Source organism: Eleginops maclovinus, chromosome 9 (assembly GCF_036324505.1).
Source record: "Eleginops maclovinus isolate JMC-PN-2008 ecotype Puerto Natales chromosome 9, JC_Emac_rtc_rv5, whole genome shotgun sequence".
NCBI lineage: Eukaryota > Metazoa > Chordata > Actinopteri > Perciformes > Eleginopidae > Eleginops > Eleginops maclovinus.
In genome coordinates, this window is record NC_086357.1 from 11,426,042 (window position 1) to 11,442,903 (window position 16,862).

Sequence of the window (16,862 nt, forward strand, 5' to 3'; positions counted from 1 at the left end):
AGGCTCTCGTATCCTGGAGTGCCAGTAAAGGGGCTCTGTCCTACAAAGCAACGGCTAAGAGCCCGTGGGGAGCCATGTCCACCTGCTTCAGTACAAACCCGATGTGCACCCTCACCAACCTGACCTGCGGGCAGACATATTCTGTCCAGGTGTTGGCTGAAGATGATATTTGCTCAAGTTTACCCAGCCCAGCTAAAGAGTTCAAATCAGGTAGAATAGCTGGATGGACATGAATCACCTTTGTATATTCCTTGTGAATGTGTTACTTCAGCCCTCCATTTCTTTCCTCCCTCTCACAGTTCCCTGCACACCCAGCATTGGCTACCTGGCTCTGGACTGCTTCACCAATTCGGCCCTTTTGAGCTGGAACTACGCTGAAGGCGCCCTGGACTACACTGCAACAGCCCGCTGTCCTAACGGCCATGTTTCCACCTGCCACTCCAACTACACCAACTGCGAGCTAAAGGGCCTGCAGTGTGGTCAGACGTATAATGTCACCACTGTGGCATCAAATGAGAATTGCAGCAGCCGTCCAAGTGCCATGAAACAGGTGGACTCAGGTGAGCTTATAAGAGGCACTATTGTTCAGTAATGTAGATACAATCCAGATGAAAGTGAGTTTGAAGGTTTTTTTTGCAGGATATTAATGACAAAAACACGTTAGACCATCCTTTCCACTGATGTGGATGTAGTCAGATATACAACTGACTTTTGAGTTAACCATTCAGCCAGGAGAGGTTGGACAGATAAAGATTTCCAGCTTGCTGTTAAGCTACTACGGAAAATAAAGTCTGTTGAATCAATTAATCCAACTTGTGATATTTCCTTCTCTCCCCACTTCATCTTCCAGTGCCTTGTCCTCCAGAGGATGTTGTGCCTGTACTGAACTGCTCCACAAACACAGCCCGTGTGTCGTGGCAGGCCAGCAAAGGGGCTGATTTCTATATCGTCCAAGCCTTCGGCGTGGAAGAACATGAATCTGTTTGCGAGACAAAGACACAGTCGTGCGTCCTACCAGAGCTCATGTGTGGCTTCACCTACAACATCAGCGTGATTGCTGCCAACAGCATGTGCAATGTCTCGAAGAGTGACGTCTCACACCTGCACGCAGGTAAGGATGATTGAAGAGACTTAAAACATTGAGGCCTTGGAGCAGGATAGGAGGAAAGAGAATATATCTACTTGTATTTTATATACACTACCCATCATTCAAGTGGAAAGAAAGAAACATGTACATATTATAGTACTGTATTCCATAAGGCTGAAAGTAATTTAGGCAAAATATATTTTTCTGGCAGCTCTGATTTTGCTTACAATGGATGATTATTGCACCTTTTCTGATCCTGAATCAAATAAATATATATATATATATATATATACAGTGGGGCAAAAAAGTATTTAGTCAGCCACCAATTGTGCAAGTTCTCCCATTTAAAAAGATGAGAGAGGCCTGTATTTGTTATCATAGGTATACCTCAACTATGAGAGACAAAATGAGAAAAAAAATCCAGAAAATCACATTGTAGGATTTTTAAAGAATTTATTTTCAAATTATTGTGGAAAATAAGTATTTGGTCAATAACAAAAGTTCATCTCAATACTTTGTTATATACCCTTTGTTGGCAATGACAGAGGTCAAACGTTTTCTGTAAGTCTTCACAAGGTTTTCACACACTGTTGCTGGTATTTTGGCCCATTCCTCCATGCAGATCTCCTCTAAAGCAGTGATGTTTTGGGGCTGTCGCTGGGCAAAACAGACTTTCAACTCCCTCCAAAGATTTTCTATGGGGTTGAGATCTGGAGAGTGGCTAGGCCACTCCAGGACCTTGAAATGCTTCTTACGAAGCCACTAATTCGTTGCCCTGGCGGTGTGTTTGGGATCATTGTCATACTGAAAGACCCAGCCACGCTTCATCTTCAGTGCCCTTGCTGATGGAAGGAGGTTTTCACTCAAAATCTCACGATACATGGCCCCATTCATTCTTTCCTTTACACGGATCAGTCGTCCTGGTCCCTTTGCAGAAAAACAGCCCCAAAGCATGATGTTTCCACCCCCATGCTTCACAGTAGGTATGGTGTTCTTTGGATGCAAGTCTGCATTCTTTCTCCTCCAAACACGACGAGTTGAGTTTTTACCAAAAACTTCTATTTTGGTTTCATCTGACCATATGACATTCTCCCAATCCTCTTCTGGATCATCCAAATGCCCTCTAGCAAACTTCAGACGGGCCTGGACATGTACTGGCTTAAGCAGGGGGAGACGTCTGGAACTGCAGGATTTAAGTCCCTGGCGGCGTAGTGTGTTACTGATGGTAGCCTCTGTTACTTTGGTCCCAGCTCTCTGCAGGTCATTCACTAGGTCCCCCCGTGTGGTTCTGGGATTTTTGCTCACCGTTCTTGTGATCATTTTGACCCCACGGGGTGAGATCTTGCGTGGAGCCCCAGATCGAGGGAGATTAGCAGTGGTCTTGTATGTCTTCCATTTTCTAATAATTGCTCCCACAGTTGATTTCTTCACACCAAGCTGCTTACCTATTGCAAATTCAGTTTTCCCAGCCTGGTGCAGGTCTACAATTTTGTCTCTGGTCTCCTTTGACAGCTCTTTGGTCTTGGCCATAGTGGAGTTTGGAGTATGACTGTTTGAGGTTGTGGACAGGTGTCTTTTATACTGATAACGAGTTCAAAAAGGTGCCATTAATACAGGTAACGAGTGGAGGACAGAGGAGCCTCTTAAAGAAGAAGTTACAGGTCTGTGAGAGCCAGAAATCTTGCTTGTTTGTAGGTGACCAAATACTTATTTTACCGAGGAATTTACCAATGAATTCATTAAAAATCCTACAATGTGATTTCCTGGATTTTTTTTCTCATTCTGTCTCTCATAGTTGAAGTGTACGTATGATAAAAATTACAGGCCTCTCTCATCTTTTTAAATGGGAGAACTTGCACAATTGGTGGCTGACTAAATACTTTTTTGCCCCACTGTATATATATATAATTATTTCTTCCTATGCCTGTGCAGTTCCCTGTGTCCCGCAGAAGGTGGAGGCCTGGTTGGATTGTGAGTCTGGCGCTGTGGCCGTGTCCTGGGAGCCTTGCAAAGGAACATCATCATACACCACAATTGCCCAGGGCAACGGGGGCTATGAGTCAACGTGCAACAGCAGCAAGACAACGTGCGTGTTCGATGACCTGCTGTGTGGCCTCAACTACTCCATCACCGTCAGCGCTTCAGATGACACGTGTAGCAGCGCTAAAAGCTCTCCGCTAGTAATTAACACAGGTAGAATCCCTGGAAAAATTAATGCCATATTAAACCTCTATGTTTTACCTGTCAATGTTCATACTTGTTTGTGTGTGTGTGTGTGTGTGTGTGTGTGTAGTGCGGTGCATACCACAGAATGTAAAAGCAGAGATGGTGTGCAGTAATGACACAGGCGTGGTGTCATGGGAAGAAGAAGAGGAGGTGTCCTCCTACATGGTGCGAGCTTTTGGGCCCGATGGTCACAAAACTCATTGTAACAGCACCACAGCAAGTTGCCAGCTACCCAACATGCATTGCGGTCAGCTGTACAACCTGACAGTGACAGCTCAGGATGGAGCGTGTGACAACAGCAACGCCTACCTCGATCTGCAGTCAGGTATGAATCAGTATGATAAGTGTCCTTTTCTACGAGTTGAGTGAAATAGTTAGATTTCTATTGGTTGTCTGACACTGTAAGTTGTAATGTAAACACTTTTAATATCTATATCTATAAGGCTTTTCTTGGGAAGAACAATTGATACAACATTATAATGTTATGAAATGTTAGTTCAGTCGGACTCTTTCTAAAGCGTCAAAAATATGTAGCTGACTTGAATTGTCTCATTGCTGATATTTATAATAAATCTACAGGAACTAAATCGCCTCACTGCTCCTTTTTTGTCTCGCAGTGCCTTGCAGTCCGACCAACATCAAGGCTTCCCTACTCTGCCACTCAAACTCCGCTGCAGTGACATGGGAACAAGCCAGTGGAGCACTCACCTATCGTGCAGTGGGCGTGACAGAAGACGGGAGCCACCAGGCTGAATGTAACAACACCATGACCTTCTGTGACCTGAGCGACCTGCAGTGTGAACAGACCTACAACGTGAGCGTGTATGCCCTGGATGAGTCCTGCTCCAGTGTGGAGAGCAACAAGGCTTACGTGCGAACAGGTACTGTCAACATCTTGTAAAGGTTTGCTGTGTCTGAGTATTTTTTATTGTTGTAATTAACCTGCCATCTTTGCTTCTCTCTGCCTCCCCCTTTTTGTTTTCCCTTCAGCCAATTGTCCACCCCAGAATGTGGTCGTTGATTCACAGTGTGATGAGGGCACCATCGTTGTGTCTTGGTCCCCTAACCCCGATCACCAGTACTTCCATGTGGCAGCGGTGAGCAACACAGGAGCGAGACTCTACTGTAACTCCAGTGACAGTGCCTGCACCATAAGGGATCTACCATGTGGACAGAGCTACAACGTGACGGTGCTGTCTGTGAGGGATGGCTGTGAGAGTAAGCCCAGTGCTGTGGTAGAGACTTCCTCAGGTAAGATCAAGCAGACACCCACTTTTTTTTGTCAATTCAATGCAATTTATTAGTACAATCGTAATGATTTAGGACCAAATTACCAAAATGCACTTGATGCATGTCAACATTCTCCACAAGGGAGAGCTGCTGCCCAGTTATTTTTAGACCAAAACCAAAGCTTTAAAACCAGCGCCATCTAATGAAAAGTAAGGCTTCTAAAAATGAAACCCATGCAGCAATTGAAATCAATGAGTGTTACAACAACCTTTCTAGAGACCAATGCCCAAGATATTTAGAAATAAATATTGTCTGAGAACAAGGGATGGGATTAAAAAAACGAAAAATAATTAGTCAAAATGTGAAGTCTTTATAGATGGTGCAAATGTCTGATGGTGTGAGTACATGAACTACGGCTGCTGTTGTTATTTTATATGCCTGTACGTAATATGATGCTGCAGATGTAAAGTGTGGAGGTATAACTTTTTTGAATTCACTCCGCAGCTCCGTGTGTGCCCAGGAAAATTGAGGGCAGGCTGGACTGTGTATCCAACAATGCTTGGGTGACTTGGGACCCCTCAAAAGGAGCCCTCAGCTACTCTGTACTGGCCACGGGGATCGGAGGTCACAACTCCAGCTGCACTTCCACATCCTCTCCCTGTGAAGTCCCTGATCTTGAATGTGGGACGATTTACACCATCCACGTCACTGCTGTCAACAAACACTGCCGCAGCAACCACAGCACCCCCTTCGAGCTTCAGACAGGTATTCAACAAGATTCTCTTCTCTCAAATAATAATTTAAAGTAGTGGAGTGCTGTCTTTAAAGCGCAATCAGTGGTTCCCACCCTTTTGGCTTGTGATCCTTTAATATGAATAATGTTCACCCCACTTTACAGCTTGCATTTATTGATCAAGCAGAGATTTTCACTTTTAAAACCAAAGATTGTTGAATTGAATAATACAACTGTTACATTTTTTGCAAGAAAATAATAATTTGAGAAGGAGAACATTTTTGTTCCCTCTTTTCTATCCCTCAAATCATTTTGTAAACCCTCAAATTAATGTTGTGACCCATTCGAGGGTGTTGTGGCCCCTATGATGGGAGCAAATGGATGGTTAGAACTGTTTTTTACTTTTAATTAGAGCTTTATAATACATTATCTTATCAAATGTACATGTTTGCTTCCATCTGCTAATCAAAGTGAAAGATGGTATTCAAATGAATTTAAAAGTATTATCAAGGACTAATGCTATAACTTATGGAGGCTTATAACATGGTGCCATTTATAACAGAACAAGCAATGAGGAGAATACAAGGCTTAACTTTTCTTAAAAGTACTTGACCCTTTTTTATTTTTCATTAAGTATCTCACACTGCTTGTGCTTGAATCCTCAAGCTATTATTTTTATTATGCGTCTTGTCCTGTAGGTCCGTGTGCTCTCTCATCTATTAGCGCAGTGACAGAATGCAACAGCAGCACAATCCTGGTTGAATGGGAGTCGATGGATGACACACCCCTCTACCTGGTGACTGCTGAGGGCCACGACCAAACCCTCATTTCCTGTAACAGCTCCTCCAACTCGTGTGAACTGCTGGGTATCCGCTGTGGCATGCATTATAGCGTCATAGTATCAGCTTCTTCTGATAAATGCAGCAGCCTCAGAAGCCCTCCAAAGAAGATCAAAACTGGTAACTTTCAACTCGCCAGTACATCTAGAAGTAGTGTTTCTCTTAGTCCTGTGTCAAATACTCCTGGTTATTTTAATCAAATTTAGTCAACCACATCCTGTTTTTATTTAGGAAAGTTTTATTTAAATAGAAATCTGGACATTTTAGTCTTATATTTGCCAAACCTATTTCACATATAATTCTATCTCCTCATGATGAGAAATACAGTTACTCTACTACTTTGGGTCCTCCTGACTTGGCTCATTGGTGACGTATATTATTCACAAATATGCAACTACCCAAACCGGACCTAACCGGCAAACTTGTTGTAATATAAAAGCAAAATTGTCAGGACTGGACTGTCTATAAACAGCAATGGATACATTTTTGTCAATTCAGTAGGCCTGTCTATTTTTTCTGGTTGCGAAAGGTTTGGTCATTGCTTTTGTGTATTTATGTGAAAGAAATTCTTACAAAGACCCCAGGAAGAGATAAAGCAGCTTATAATATAAAAAAAACCAGAACCATAAAAAGGTTTCTCTGCCCTCCTCAGCGCCCTGTGTCCCAGACAATGTGACAGTGGAAGCATCGTGTGAGGAGAATGGTGCCACAGTGATGTGGGGACACTCCCCTGTGGCTACATCCTACCTCCTGACAGCCATAGGGGGGGACGGACATGTTGCGAGCTGCAACACCTCAGTGAACAACTGCACCCTGACTCACCTGCACTGCGGACAGTCCTACAACTTAAGCATCATCGCCAGTGGAGACAACTGCACCAGCCAGCCCAGCACCTCAAACTTCAGGACAGGTAGAGACACAATGGAACATTTGTATTTATAGGACATCAAAGTGGTATGTTGAAATCAGACAACAAGAAAATGTAAAGATCAAACAGTGGAGGCCAGGAGAGTTTTCTGCTCTTCTTTATCTGAATCTCTTTCGGGTTTAGCTGAGACATTTTCTATCATGATATTGCAATATTCAGAAGTAATCAATTTATGGTGTCTGAAAAAAAACGTTTACTATTGTTACTGTTGTTCTGTCCCTGTGTTAATCAATATAAATAACAATATGTACCATTTAGCTGTTACTTTCTACAGTTTTGTTTCCACTTACCACACTGAATTTTACACTTTACTTGTCATCTCTCCTGGTTAGATTTTTCTCTCCCTTTTCAAATCTTAGCTTACAAGGAGGAGTTTACATTATCACTAAAACATATAGAACCTGCAGGCCCACTTCCTGATCAAATCTCTGATGGAATTTATTTTCTCTCTGTGGTCGCAGTGCCCTGTGAGCCTTCCGGTCTCTCAGTGGATATGGATTGTGAGACCAACTCTGCCGAGCTGTCTTGGGATGCCAGTGAGGGCGCTGTGGAATACTTTGCCTGTGCTCAGTCCATGGATGGAGACGCGTTCTACTGCGACAACACCGCAGCTTCCTGCACCATCGAAGGCCTGAAATGCGGAGGCGTTTACAATTTCTCTGTTGAAGCTTCAAACGGCATCTGCAACAGCTCGTTCAGTCCACCTCTGCAGGCGGGAGCAGGTAAAAAAAACAAACATTCACCATAATGGTCAAACTTGTTGATTTTGTTCATTTTTATAAAATTAAACTAAATATGTTGGATTGCTTGTCTAGTGGTGAAGATATAAAAGAGTCCTAGCAAGATGTACAGAGGAAAAAGTGGATGTCGTGTTTTCAAAGGGATACATTTAACAAGTAGTTGCTCCAAACTACACCTGAAGAACAAGAGCTAGAAATGTATCTTGCTTTCCTCCTTAGCACCATGCCCTCCAACTGGCGTCAATGTCCGAATGCAGAAGATAGGTCAAAGTCACTGGGCCATGACGTCATGGGACAACGTCAACTGTTCTGATGTTGAGTACCTCGCAAAGATAACCGGCCGAATCCAAAACAACCCACAGTCCCAGATGGAGGTCTCTTCTTACTGGCTGCCCAGGAAATACTTTGAGTTCCCAATGCCTTGCAGCACCGCTTATAATCTCACTGTACACTCCAGAAACTCAGCGGCGGTCAGTGGACCATCCAGTACCTTAAGTGGAGTCACAGGTAACGCTAAACTGCAATTATCCCTTACTTTAAGTACAGTAAAAGATTAAATGTTTTTGAACTTATACATATTTTTATCCCAAAAACTCTTCCTTTGACTTTTTGGTTTTGGATTGCATGAACATTGGAAAAACAGTATACTATAAGTCAACCTATTTAATATTTATTCAGAGTATATTAATATTTAATACTTTGCTTAAAACAAACCAACATAGTTGTAATTAGATACATAAAGTCATTATTCATGTGTTTGTCAAATAAAAAAGTGGAGGCTGATTATTACAATATAATAATTGTGAGGAAATAAAATATATCTTCATAGAAGTTGTAATTGTTGACAAATGCTTTACATTTTTTAACACTTATTTATCTTTATGTCAGCTTAAAACTGATCTATTTTGCAACACAATTATAGTGTGTTACAGTATAGACCATTTATTTTATGTTTGTAAACAGCATATAAACGTGAAATAGGGGTGAAATGAAGGTGTTTTAAAGAAACGTCCCAGTCGTTATTTTAACTTCAGTTCTGCTGTTTTCCCAGTCCCCTGTGCTCCGCAGAATGTGCGGTACACCGGTGACACAGACTTAGCCGAGCTTTCCTGGGATGCGTCAGTGTTTGCCACCAGATACAAAGTCTACAATTTGTCGGGGCAAGACCGAGTTGAGCTTTGCCACACCACCGGGCTCTCCTGTCAGCTGACCAACTTCGATCCTGACGCTACTGGTGTGACGGCCAGCAATGCAGTTGGAGAGAGCATCCCTAACCAAGATATTACAGGTTAGATGGGCAGGGGACATCTGCATCACAATAAAGACAACACCCTTAAAATATCTGCCTTGCTCTTTTAGAAAAATTATGAGGTGTATGTTTAACGCGTATTTCTCACCTTCCTTAGGTCCAGCAGGAGCTCGCAGAAGAAGAGATTTGCGGGACAGTGCAACCTATGCCCGTTTAGACAAAGGTAAGTGTAGTGTTATTACTGTACATCACATTGGAAAAGTATGTACTGTGATCTGTACTATGTAAGTGGTAATAACTTACCCTTCTTTCTCACAGATCTAAAAACCCCAAAAGTGCTGAAAGTAAAAGTAAGTGGAGTTTCCTTGTATGTGAATTGGACGTCAGTGAAGGATGCAACCGAGTACAAAGTTGTGATCGAGGAACAGAAAGACCAGCAGGCCAATCAGCAACCTAGAGTGAGAATCGTGGAAGGTAATTTTTACAAAGAGAACAACCTGAAGCCGTGGACCAACTACTGCATCAGGCTGGCAGCCAAAAACACCGTCAACCAAAGTGAATACTCCGCGCCGATCTGTAGAACCACCGGTGCCTCCTCATGAAAAATCACAGATCCACTTAAATGGACACTGGACTCAGCAGAAATACCTTCATAATGGTTATATATTTTTTTTCACTCTGTAGCATCCTTAACACAACTTTTAAAGATTCAATCTTTAAGAAACTTTGAAATTGTAAAAAAAGAAAGATATTACTACAAAACTACAATACAATTATTCTGTTTCATCTCAAGATCGCATTACGATCAAACCTAAGGGCAAAACATTCTAGATTTGAATGCTCATGAATCTATTTTTAGCAATAGCACATATTTCTGAATATTGTATTTATCATAAAAAACTTTTACAGAACTTGTTTAACAATCTAAGCAATGAAGGATTAAAATAAATCTGTGAAACATTAAACATCCTTATGTGTAAACATCGATGTTGAAAACCCTCCTTTTTTGGGTGAAAAAAACCTCAATGTGTGTGTGTCTGAATCAATCCAAAGCTACGGAGCTGAAAAGGTCTGGCAATCCATCCAAATGATACATTATTGAGTTGAGACATTTATCTTTGACTCCTTTATTCCCATCATCTTTCATGCTTTGTTCCCTCTCTATCGCCCTCTTGTTCCTCTCCAATCATTTTTTCTTTCCTTAAAGGTCATCTATTACGCAACCTTTACTTTTTCACGTCTGTTATACATACATATGTGTTCCCTCTGTGAGATTAAAAAGTTTCAGGGAAAAAGACTCTCTCTTTTGTCCTGATCCATCTATATAAAAACCTGTCTAAAAATGAGCTGATCAGATTTTGGCCACTTTGTGATGTCACAAGGATTTTGTTTCCAACCAAGGTAACACCCGCCCACCTTATCAGCTGAATCTCCTCCTAGACCTAGAGCACCATTGTGCATTTCTAAACCAAACATCTCACATGGGGCATGGGGGGCAGCTCATTTGTATTTAAAGCTACCAGCACAGGATCAGCACTTTTGAAAAAGGGTTGACAAAACTTGAAGACTGGAAACATTTGAATTGAAGCTGCTCTCATTAATATTATCTACAAACTATGGGTCAAACACTATCTGTTGTGTCAATGGACAATTTGTATTTAATGTCTCAAATATATATTTCGACCTTAACATCCGGAAAGCACAAACTAGATCAAACCACAAGTAGAAAGTGAGTGCATAATCTAAAAACACGACAGAGCTGAAACAAAATCAAATCATCTCTTTACAGCACTAGATCTGTTGGCTTCTGACCTTTAATATTAACCATGGTTACCTCTACTGAAAGCCAGCTGAAATAATACTACTAGGCTACTACTAATAATACTAATACTAATAATAATAATAATACAAAAAAGTCCTGCTTCTATGTGGCATTGTTCACACGAAAAAAACAATGAATATTTGTCGGCAAATACCACTCAATAACCCTGCCATCTTGTGGACGGCGGAGCTGAGGACGTTAGCATAATACAACGTGAAGATGGAGCCAATGTTCAGTCCTGCGCTGCACAGACAGAGACATCAGTTTATCATCGATTTCGTCAAGATGAAGAAACCCAAAAAGGTAAGTTACAGCCTTAGTGAGAAACAAACTTTAGCTATGCCAACATTTGTAAAGCAACATGTTCTAACCTTAACACCATAGCTAATTTCTGCAACGCACGTCGTTGAGCTAACGTTAGCTTTATTAGCACATTGCTAATGCAACTTCTTAACATTCGCCTAAGTTGTGTTTTGTTTTATGTAACAAAATGAACATGAGTTATGTACGACGGAGTATTAGGGCCACATATGAAGAAAAAAAATATTTTTGCCGTGACGAGATTAAAGTCGACACGGCGACTTTAAAGTCGACATGTTGACTTTAAAGTCGACACGGCGACTTTAAAGTCGACACGGCGACATTAAACTCGAAATGTCGAGAATAAAGTTGAAATGTCATGTCGAGTTTAATCTCGACATGTCGAGATTAAACTCGAAATATCGAGAATAAAGTTGAAATATTATGTCGACTTTAATCTCGACGTGTCGAGATAAAACTCGAAATGTCGAGAATAAAGTTGAAATTAGTTGGGAGACATAGCAACCGCTCCCACAGGTCCTGCACTGAATCCGAAATGGCTTGTGTAGATCATTTGGTCAAATTATACTTCCGAATTGGATTTAACAATAAAGAGATCCTCGCTGTTTTAGCGCAGAACCACAGTGTGGTGATTAGTGTAAGAACCATGCGTGACTCAAACTGCACCTGTGGAGCGGTTGCTTTCTCTCTGAATAGTTTTCAGTGTCAATTGACATAAAATCGAGATTATTCTCGACATGTCGAGATTAAAGTCGACATAATATTTCAACTTTATTCTCGACATTTCGAGTTTAATGTCGACATGTTGACTTTAAAGTCGCCGTGTCGACTTTAATCTCGTCACGGCAAAAATATTGTTTTTCTTCATATGTGGCCCTAATACTCCGTCGTAGTTATGTGCCTTGTACGGATCAGTTTACTACTTAATCCCATACATCATGTTATTTCTCCCTGCCCAACAGGTGTTGGATTTAGGCTGCAGTGAGTGCGTTCTTCTGAAGAAGCTGAAGTTTCACCGTGAAATTGAACTGCTGGTTGGAGTCGACATCGATGGTGTCCAATTGAAAAGAAAGATGTATGTATGTTTAGAAAATCAAATGCAGTAGTACATTATCCGGGGAGAACTTTTACTCATAATTATTACAATATGGCAGATTTATGCAGAGGTGAACACATTAGTCGATTAGCCTATTGGTTGAGTTTATCAGCAGAAAAATACAAATATGTTGGCTGGATGTAGCTTTTGAAATGTAAATCCTTCAAAATGTATTTGGATATGGACTGTCCAACCTATAGTATTGGATGGGTATTTTTCACTGGCCAGTTGGCATTGCACAGTTTAAATGATGAAACAATCCAACGATTATATTAAGTAAATACAGTTATTTGCAACTCAAATTATGTAATACGTCTCAAATAGTCAAACTGATAGTCACTGCAATTCACCTTTTCACTGCCATGCATGCCACTTTAGTTTTGTTATTGTAATCAGTGATAATGTATGGATTTATAACGTGCACCCTGCTTGTATGTTCCATCAGGCATGGACTAGCCCCTATATCAACAGACTATCTGCAGCCAAGTTATGATCAGCTGTGCATCGAGCTGTACCAGGGCTCAGTCACTCAGAAAGATGCACGACTCAGAGGATTTGATCTGGTGACCAGTATAGAGCTGTAAGGGATTGTGTGGTTGTTGAAGTTCAAAGTCATCAAGTTGTCCTTCTTAAGCACCTATTAGTATTTTTGTTTATAATTTGTTTCTCTACCTTTTCACTATGTTCACCTACCTATCTATCGTTGTGGTGTTTTTATCTATCAGTCATATCGATCATTGACCCATGATCTGGCCCCCATGTTTCCTCCCTGGCTGTCTGCAGCATTGAGCATCTCACCCTTGCTGATGTGGAGCTTTTTTCTGAGGTGGTGTTTGGTTACTTGACCCCTGGGGCGGTGATCGTCAGTACCCCAAACTCTGACTTCAATCCCTGTCTCCCTGGACTTGTGGGTTTCAGACACAGAGACCACAAGTTTGAGTGGAGCAGAGCAGAGTTCAAGTCCTGGTAGGCAGGTTTTTCCTTTTCAGACTTTTTGGATTGTAGCATAGAGGATATATTTGGTACAGTGTGTTTTTTATAGTATCTTTTTCAGATTTTATTGATATTTTCTGTTATCATTTTGTATTTATTTGACTTTTGCAATACTTTGCCTACATTTTTTATTTATTCTTATTTAGTTTATTGTATTCACCAAACACCAAGGCTATTTCTAAGAGAAAATCTACTTGGCTACTTTGTTCTGATTCTATACCCCCTAATGAAGAAAAGATTAATCTAACTGTATTGTGTCAACATTACATTAGGGCTATGAAGGTGTGTTGGCAGTACGGTTATGTTGTGGAGTTAACTGGTGTTGGACAGGCACCACCAGGTCAGCAGGAGCACGTCGGCTTCTGCTCCCAGGTCGGTGTGTTTCACCGTCTCGGGGGCCAAGAGGGTTACAACATGATCGATGAAGATGCTGAGGATGTGTTTTCATACACACTTGTGAGTAAACGTCTTTATACACCAGTCATTTTTGAGGCAGAGGTCGAGTCTTTAAAGAAACTACCGCTCATTATCGGACTGAATAATGGGGGCGTTGCTCCCAACTTTCCCTCGCTGCATATTTCTCACTGCCCTTTATTTTCAACACAGAGTAAAGGCAACAGAAGTATAACCATTTTTTGCAATGACCCTTCACTAGTAACTAACCCAAATTTACTTTTTACTAGCTGACTGTAAGCTTAAGGCACACATACTTCTCCTTACAAACATAGTTTTTATTATTTATCTTATTATAGATGAGTAAAATAGATGTTTCTATCTCAGCTGTATAGTATAAACTACCCCAGCCTGCATGACAACAACATTTTGCGGAGGGTCCTGGTGAGTGAGGTGGTTTACTGGGTGGAACAACTGAAGAGAAGATGGATTGCGGAGCAGACTGGCAATAGGGATGAAGCCGTTAGTCTGTGCCAGGCTGAGGGTGAAGGAGAGGAATGCTTCGGAACATCGGAGAGACATGTGGACACTGGAGAGACACAGACAGGTGAACACCGGTCCTAAAAAGGTTGTATAAAAGTTTGGTTTGAAAATCCTGAATGGGAAACAGGCACTGAGTTAATTTTTTTCCAAACCTAATGTGTGTTAAATTAAAGATTTCTGCAGGATATCATTGTGTTTAGTACTGCCAAGTGGCTCAAGTTACAATGTTCCTTAACAGATAAACACTTAAAAGGAGGCATTTCTTTTAAAAACCAAACATATTTCACAGCAGCTTGTGGAGCAGAGATACAAACACTTGTGGAGCATCAGGAAGAGGAGGATGGAGAGCTGTTTTGGACTCGCAGCCAACCGGAGTCTGACAAACGGCACAGGTGAGTTTCCTTGAGGAAGATGAAGAGGAACTGAAGATGAGTTATAAGGCAGTTTGTGGAATGCAGGTCATGAACACAGGCCGTATTCCGGGGGCTTCTGTACTTTGGACTGGCTGTAGAGATGCTGTCATTTCTGCTGTACAGTTGGTTCATACATGACATGTTTATTCATGTTATCAACTACTGTTAAGAAGAATGGATGTGCCACAGTAAACTGCTGTCGTCTTTCAAAGTCCTATTCTTAAATATCAATATTTGCTCAATTTTCGATTTGAGCAGTACGTACAGTATAGGTTGAAGTTTCATTCCTAACATTGACACTTGACATGTGCAGGTTTCATTCTTTTTCAAATGTCTCTTCTTTTTGTTTTAACCTAGTATCACTGCCCAGTTGCAGAAAAAGATTAAACTACACAAAATGAATAACATTATAATATTTGTAGAATGACTTTTGAGTCTAGCAGCAATTGCAGAAAGAGGATAGTAAAAAAACAAATGTTCAGCTTTTGATAAAATATGACGACAGACTAAGCTTCATTCGACCACTAAGATCTTATCTTCATCTAGCACAAATGTAATGATTGATACTCCAGTTGAGAAATATTTCCCAAAAATCTGGCATCACCTTATCAGCGATACATCTCCCTTTGTGTGTGCTGGCAGGCGTGTGTCTGTCCCTCTGGCTGTGCTCTGGTCCTGCTGCCCCAAAGTCAGCACCCTGAGTGGAAGTGTCAGTAATCTCAGACTCTTCCTGATGGATGAACCCGCAGTCAAACTGAGCCAGGACAGCTCTGCTGTGCTCCTGAATTACCAGGAACAAGGTAATGTTACCAACACTTATGTCTGTTTATAGTGTGAGTAAGACCTTAACATTTACACCTAGGAGGGAACTTGACAACCAGGTAATAAAAAAAGTCAGTGTGAACAGCAACTAGACCAGGAATACAATTTAAAAAATGTTGGCCCTGACCAAAATGAACTGGACTGCAGGTGTGAAAGCAATTTTGTAATTAGGTGGTTCACAAAGTTTGCCCAATCACTAATCTTACAACTAAGCTCATTACACTTAAAAAAGACAGCCACATGGCATTGTGTATATCCTGTTCTGCTGCTTATTCTATGAATTTCATAACTGAAAGGTTGTGATTTTGTGTTTCAGACCATGAAGATGACGAAGAGCTTCATAAGGATTTTGAGGACAGCGGGTATGCAGAGGCTAGCCAGTGCCCCCACAGTGCTGAACCAGAGGAAGACTGGGGGCTAAATGTTTGATCTTAAGGATTCTGATTTGCTGTCAGGAGTTTTAGGTGGCTTCTTGAGTGAGCAATAGTTTATCTTAGATACTACTGGACAGTATGTTAACAAAAAGGTCTTTAGAATAAGAAAATACTGAAGGTTCAAATGTAAATTGTAAAATAAAACTTCAAAATTGAGAAAAAAAGGTGGCATTGTTATTGTTTTACATCAGGGGTTTTTCTAGAAAAATATAGTATAAGGATGCTAACGGCACTTCCGGACAAAAGTATAGCCCCCTCACTTTCTGTCGAAAATAATGCATTAGAGCGAAGCGGAAAATAATAGTTTTTTCATGTTTTAAAGCGGAGTATATTGCACCTCAAACAAGAAATAAAACCCAAGTTCAGGTTTCTTCACTTCCTCTACAGAAAAAAGGACAGTAAAAGAAACAATGTAATTCAGAAATCAGTTTCAGTGTAAGCCTGCTGCCTGCCGCTCGTCCACCGGCAGACCGACCGGACATCGATCCCCTATGTATTCTTAAAAACATAGCTGTCTATGCCATCTGACGGTTTATTTGATGTTCATATTATTGGAGTAATTATACCGTTTTGACGTACAGAAATATTGTTTTCTGGCATCACATTTTACGGGGGAAATTTGCACTTTGGTATGAGGGCGCAAACCGAAAGTAAGAGGGCGCAGGGCCGCTGTTACCCGGATTAGATAAAACCCTGTGTAGGAGCCAGATTCGGGGTTTATGCGTTTCTATTTATTGTGTGGTATTTTTTGTGCGGTTTTGTATCCAAAGAGGGGGTGAGTCGGGAGGCGAAACTTTCTATTGACTGCAAGTAATACAGAAATCCTGCAGCATTTTCCACCGCAATATAACTAGTCGAACGAAACGGCAGGAGTGGAGCAATTGTTTGAGCGTGTGAAAGTGTTTACCTTCCCGTATTTAGCCCCTCGCAGCTTTTAATTGGACTGCCTATAGCTGCAATACCCTGTACTTTACCCAAATTGAAGTGCAATCC

General features: G+C 41.2%; 2 protein-coding genes and 1 long non-coding RNA gene across 4 annotated transcripts; 2 read left to right on the forward strand and 1 right to left on the reverse strand.

Annotated features, from left to right (window-relative positions):
• The first annotated feature begins 515 nt into the window (after positions 1–515).
• On the forward strand, positions 516–10,209 carry LOC134869939 (fibronectin type III domain-containing protein 7-like). The gene is made up of 14 exons (XM_063891901.1): positions 516–560; positions 851–1,111; positions 3,020–3,280; positions 3,381–3,638; positions 3,931–4,194; positions 4,304–4,564; positions 5,048–5,308; positions 5,975–6,235; positions 6,768–7,025; positions 7,505–7,765; positions 8,003–8,290; positions 8,835–9,071; positions 9,190–9,255; positions 9,351–10,209. Exons 1-14 carry the CDS (start codon positions 542–544, stop codon positions 9,632–9,634), a joined length of 3,240 nt encoding a protein of 1,079 aa, XP_063747971.1. The 5' UTR covers positions 516–541; the 3' UTR covers positions 9,635–10,209.
• LOC134869940 (uncharacterized) lies at positions 8,674–9,610 on the reverse strand. The gene is made up of 3 exons (XR_010166477.1): positions 9,336–9,610; positions 9,181–9,235; positions 8,674–9,053 (listed from the first exon to the last, which is right to left on the reverse strand). It is a non-coding gene; the product is annotated as an uncharacterized LOC134869940 (long non-coding RNA).
• Positions 10,210–10,573: 364 nt separating the features above from the next.
• henmt1 (HEN methyltransferase 1) lies at positions 10,574–16,006 on the forward strand. Of its 2 annotated transcripts, none has more exons than XM_063890820.1 (9): positions 10,574–11,157; positions 12,138–12,250; positions 12,717–12,851; positions 13,055–13,237; positions 13,537–13,720; positions 14,045–14,264; positions 14,490–14,592; positions 15,256–15,413; positions 15,752–16,006. In XM_063890820.1, exons 1-9 carry the CDS (start codon positions 11,074–11,076, stop codon positions 15,862–15,864), a joined length of 1,293 nt encoding a protein of 430 aa, XP_063746890.1. In that variant the 5' UTR covers positions 10,574–11,073; the 3' UTR covers positions 15,865–16,006. The 2 variants fall into 2 exon arrangements, with proteins under 2 accessions (XP_063746890.1, XP_063746891.1); XM_063890821.1 differs by having other exon boundaries at positions 14,493–14,592.
• Positions 16,007–16,862: the final 856 nt, after the last annotated feature.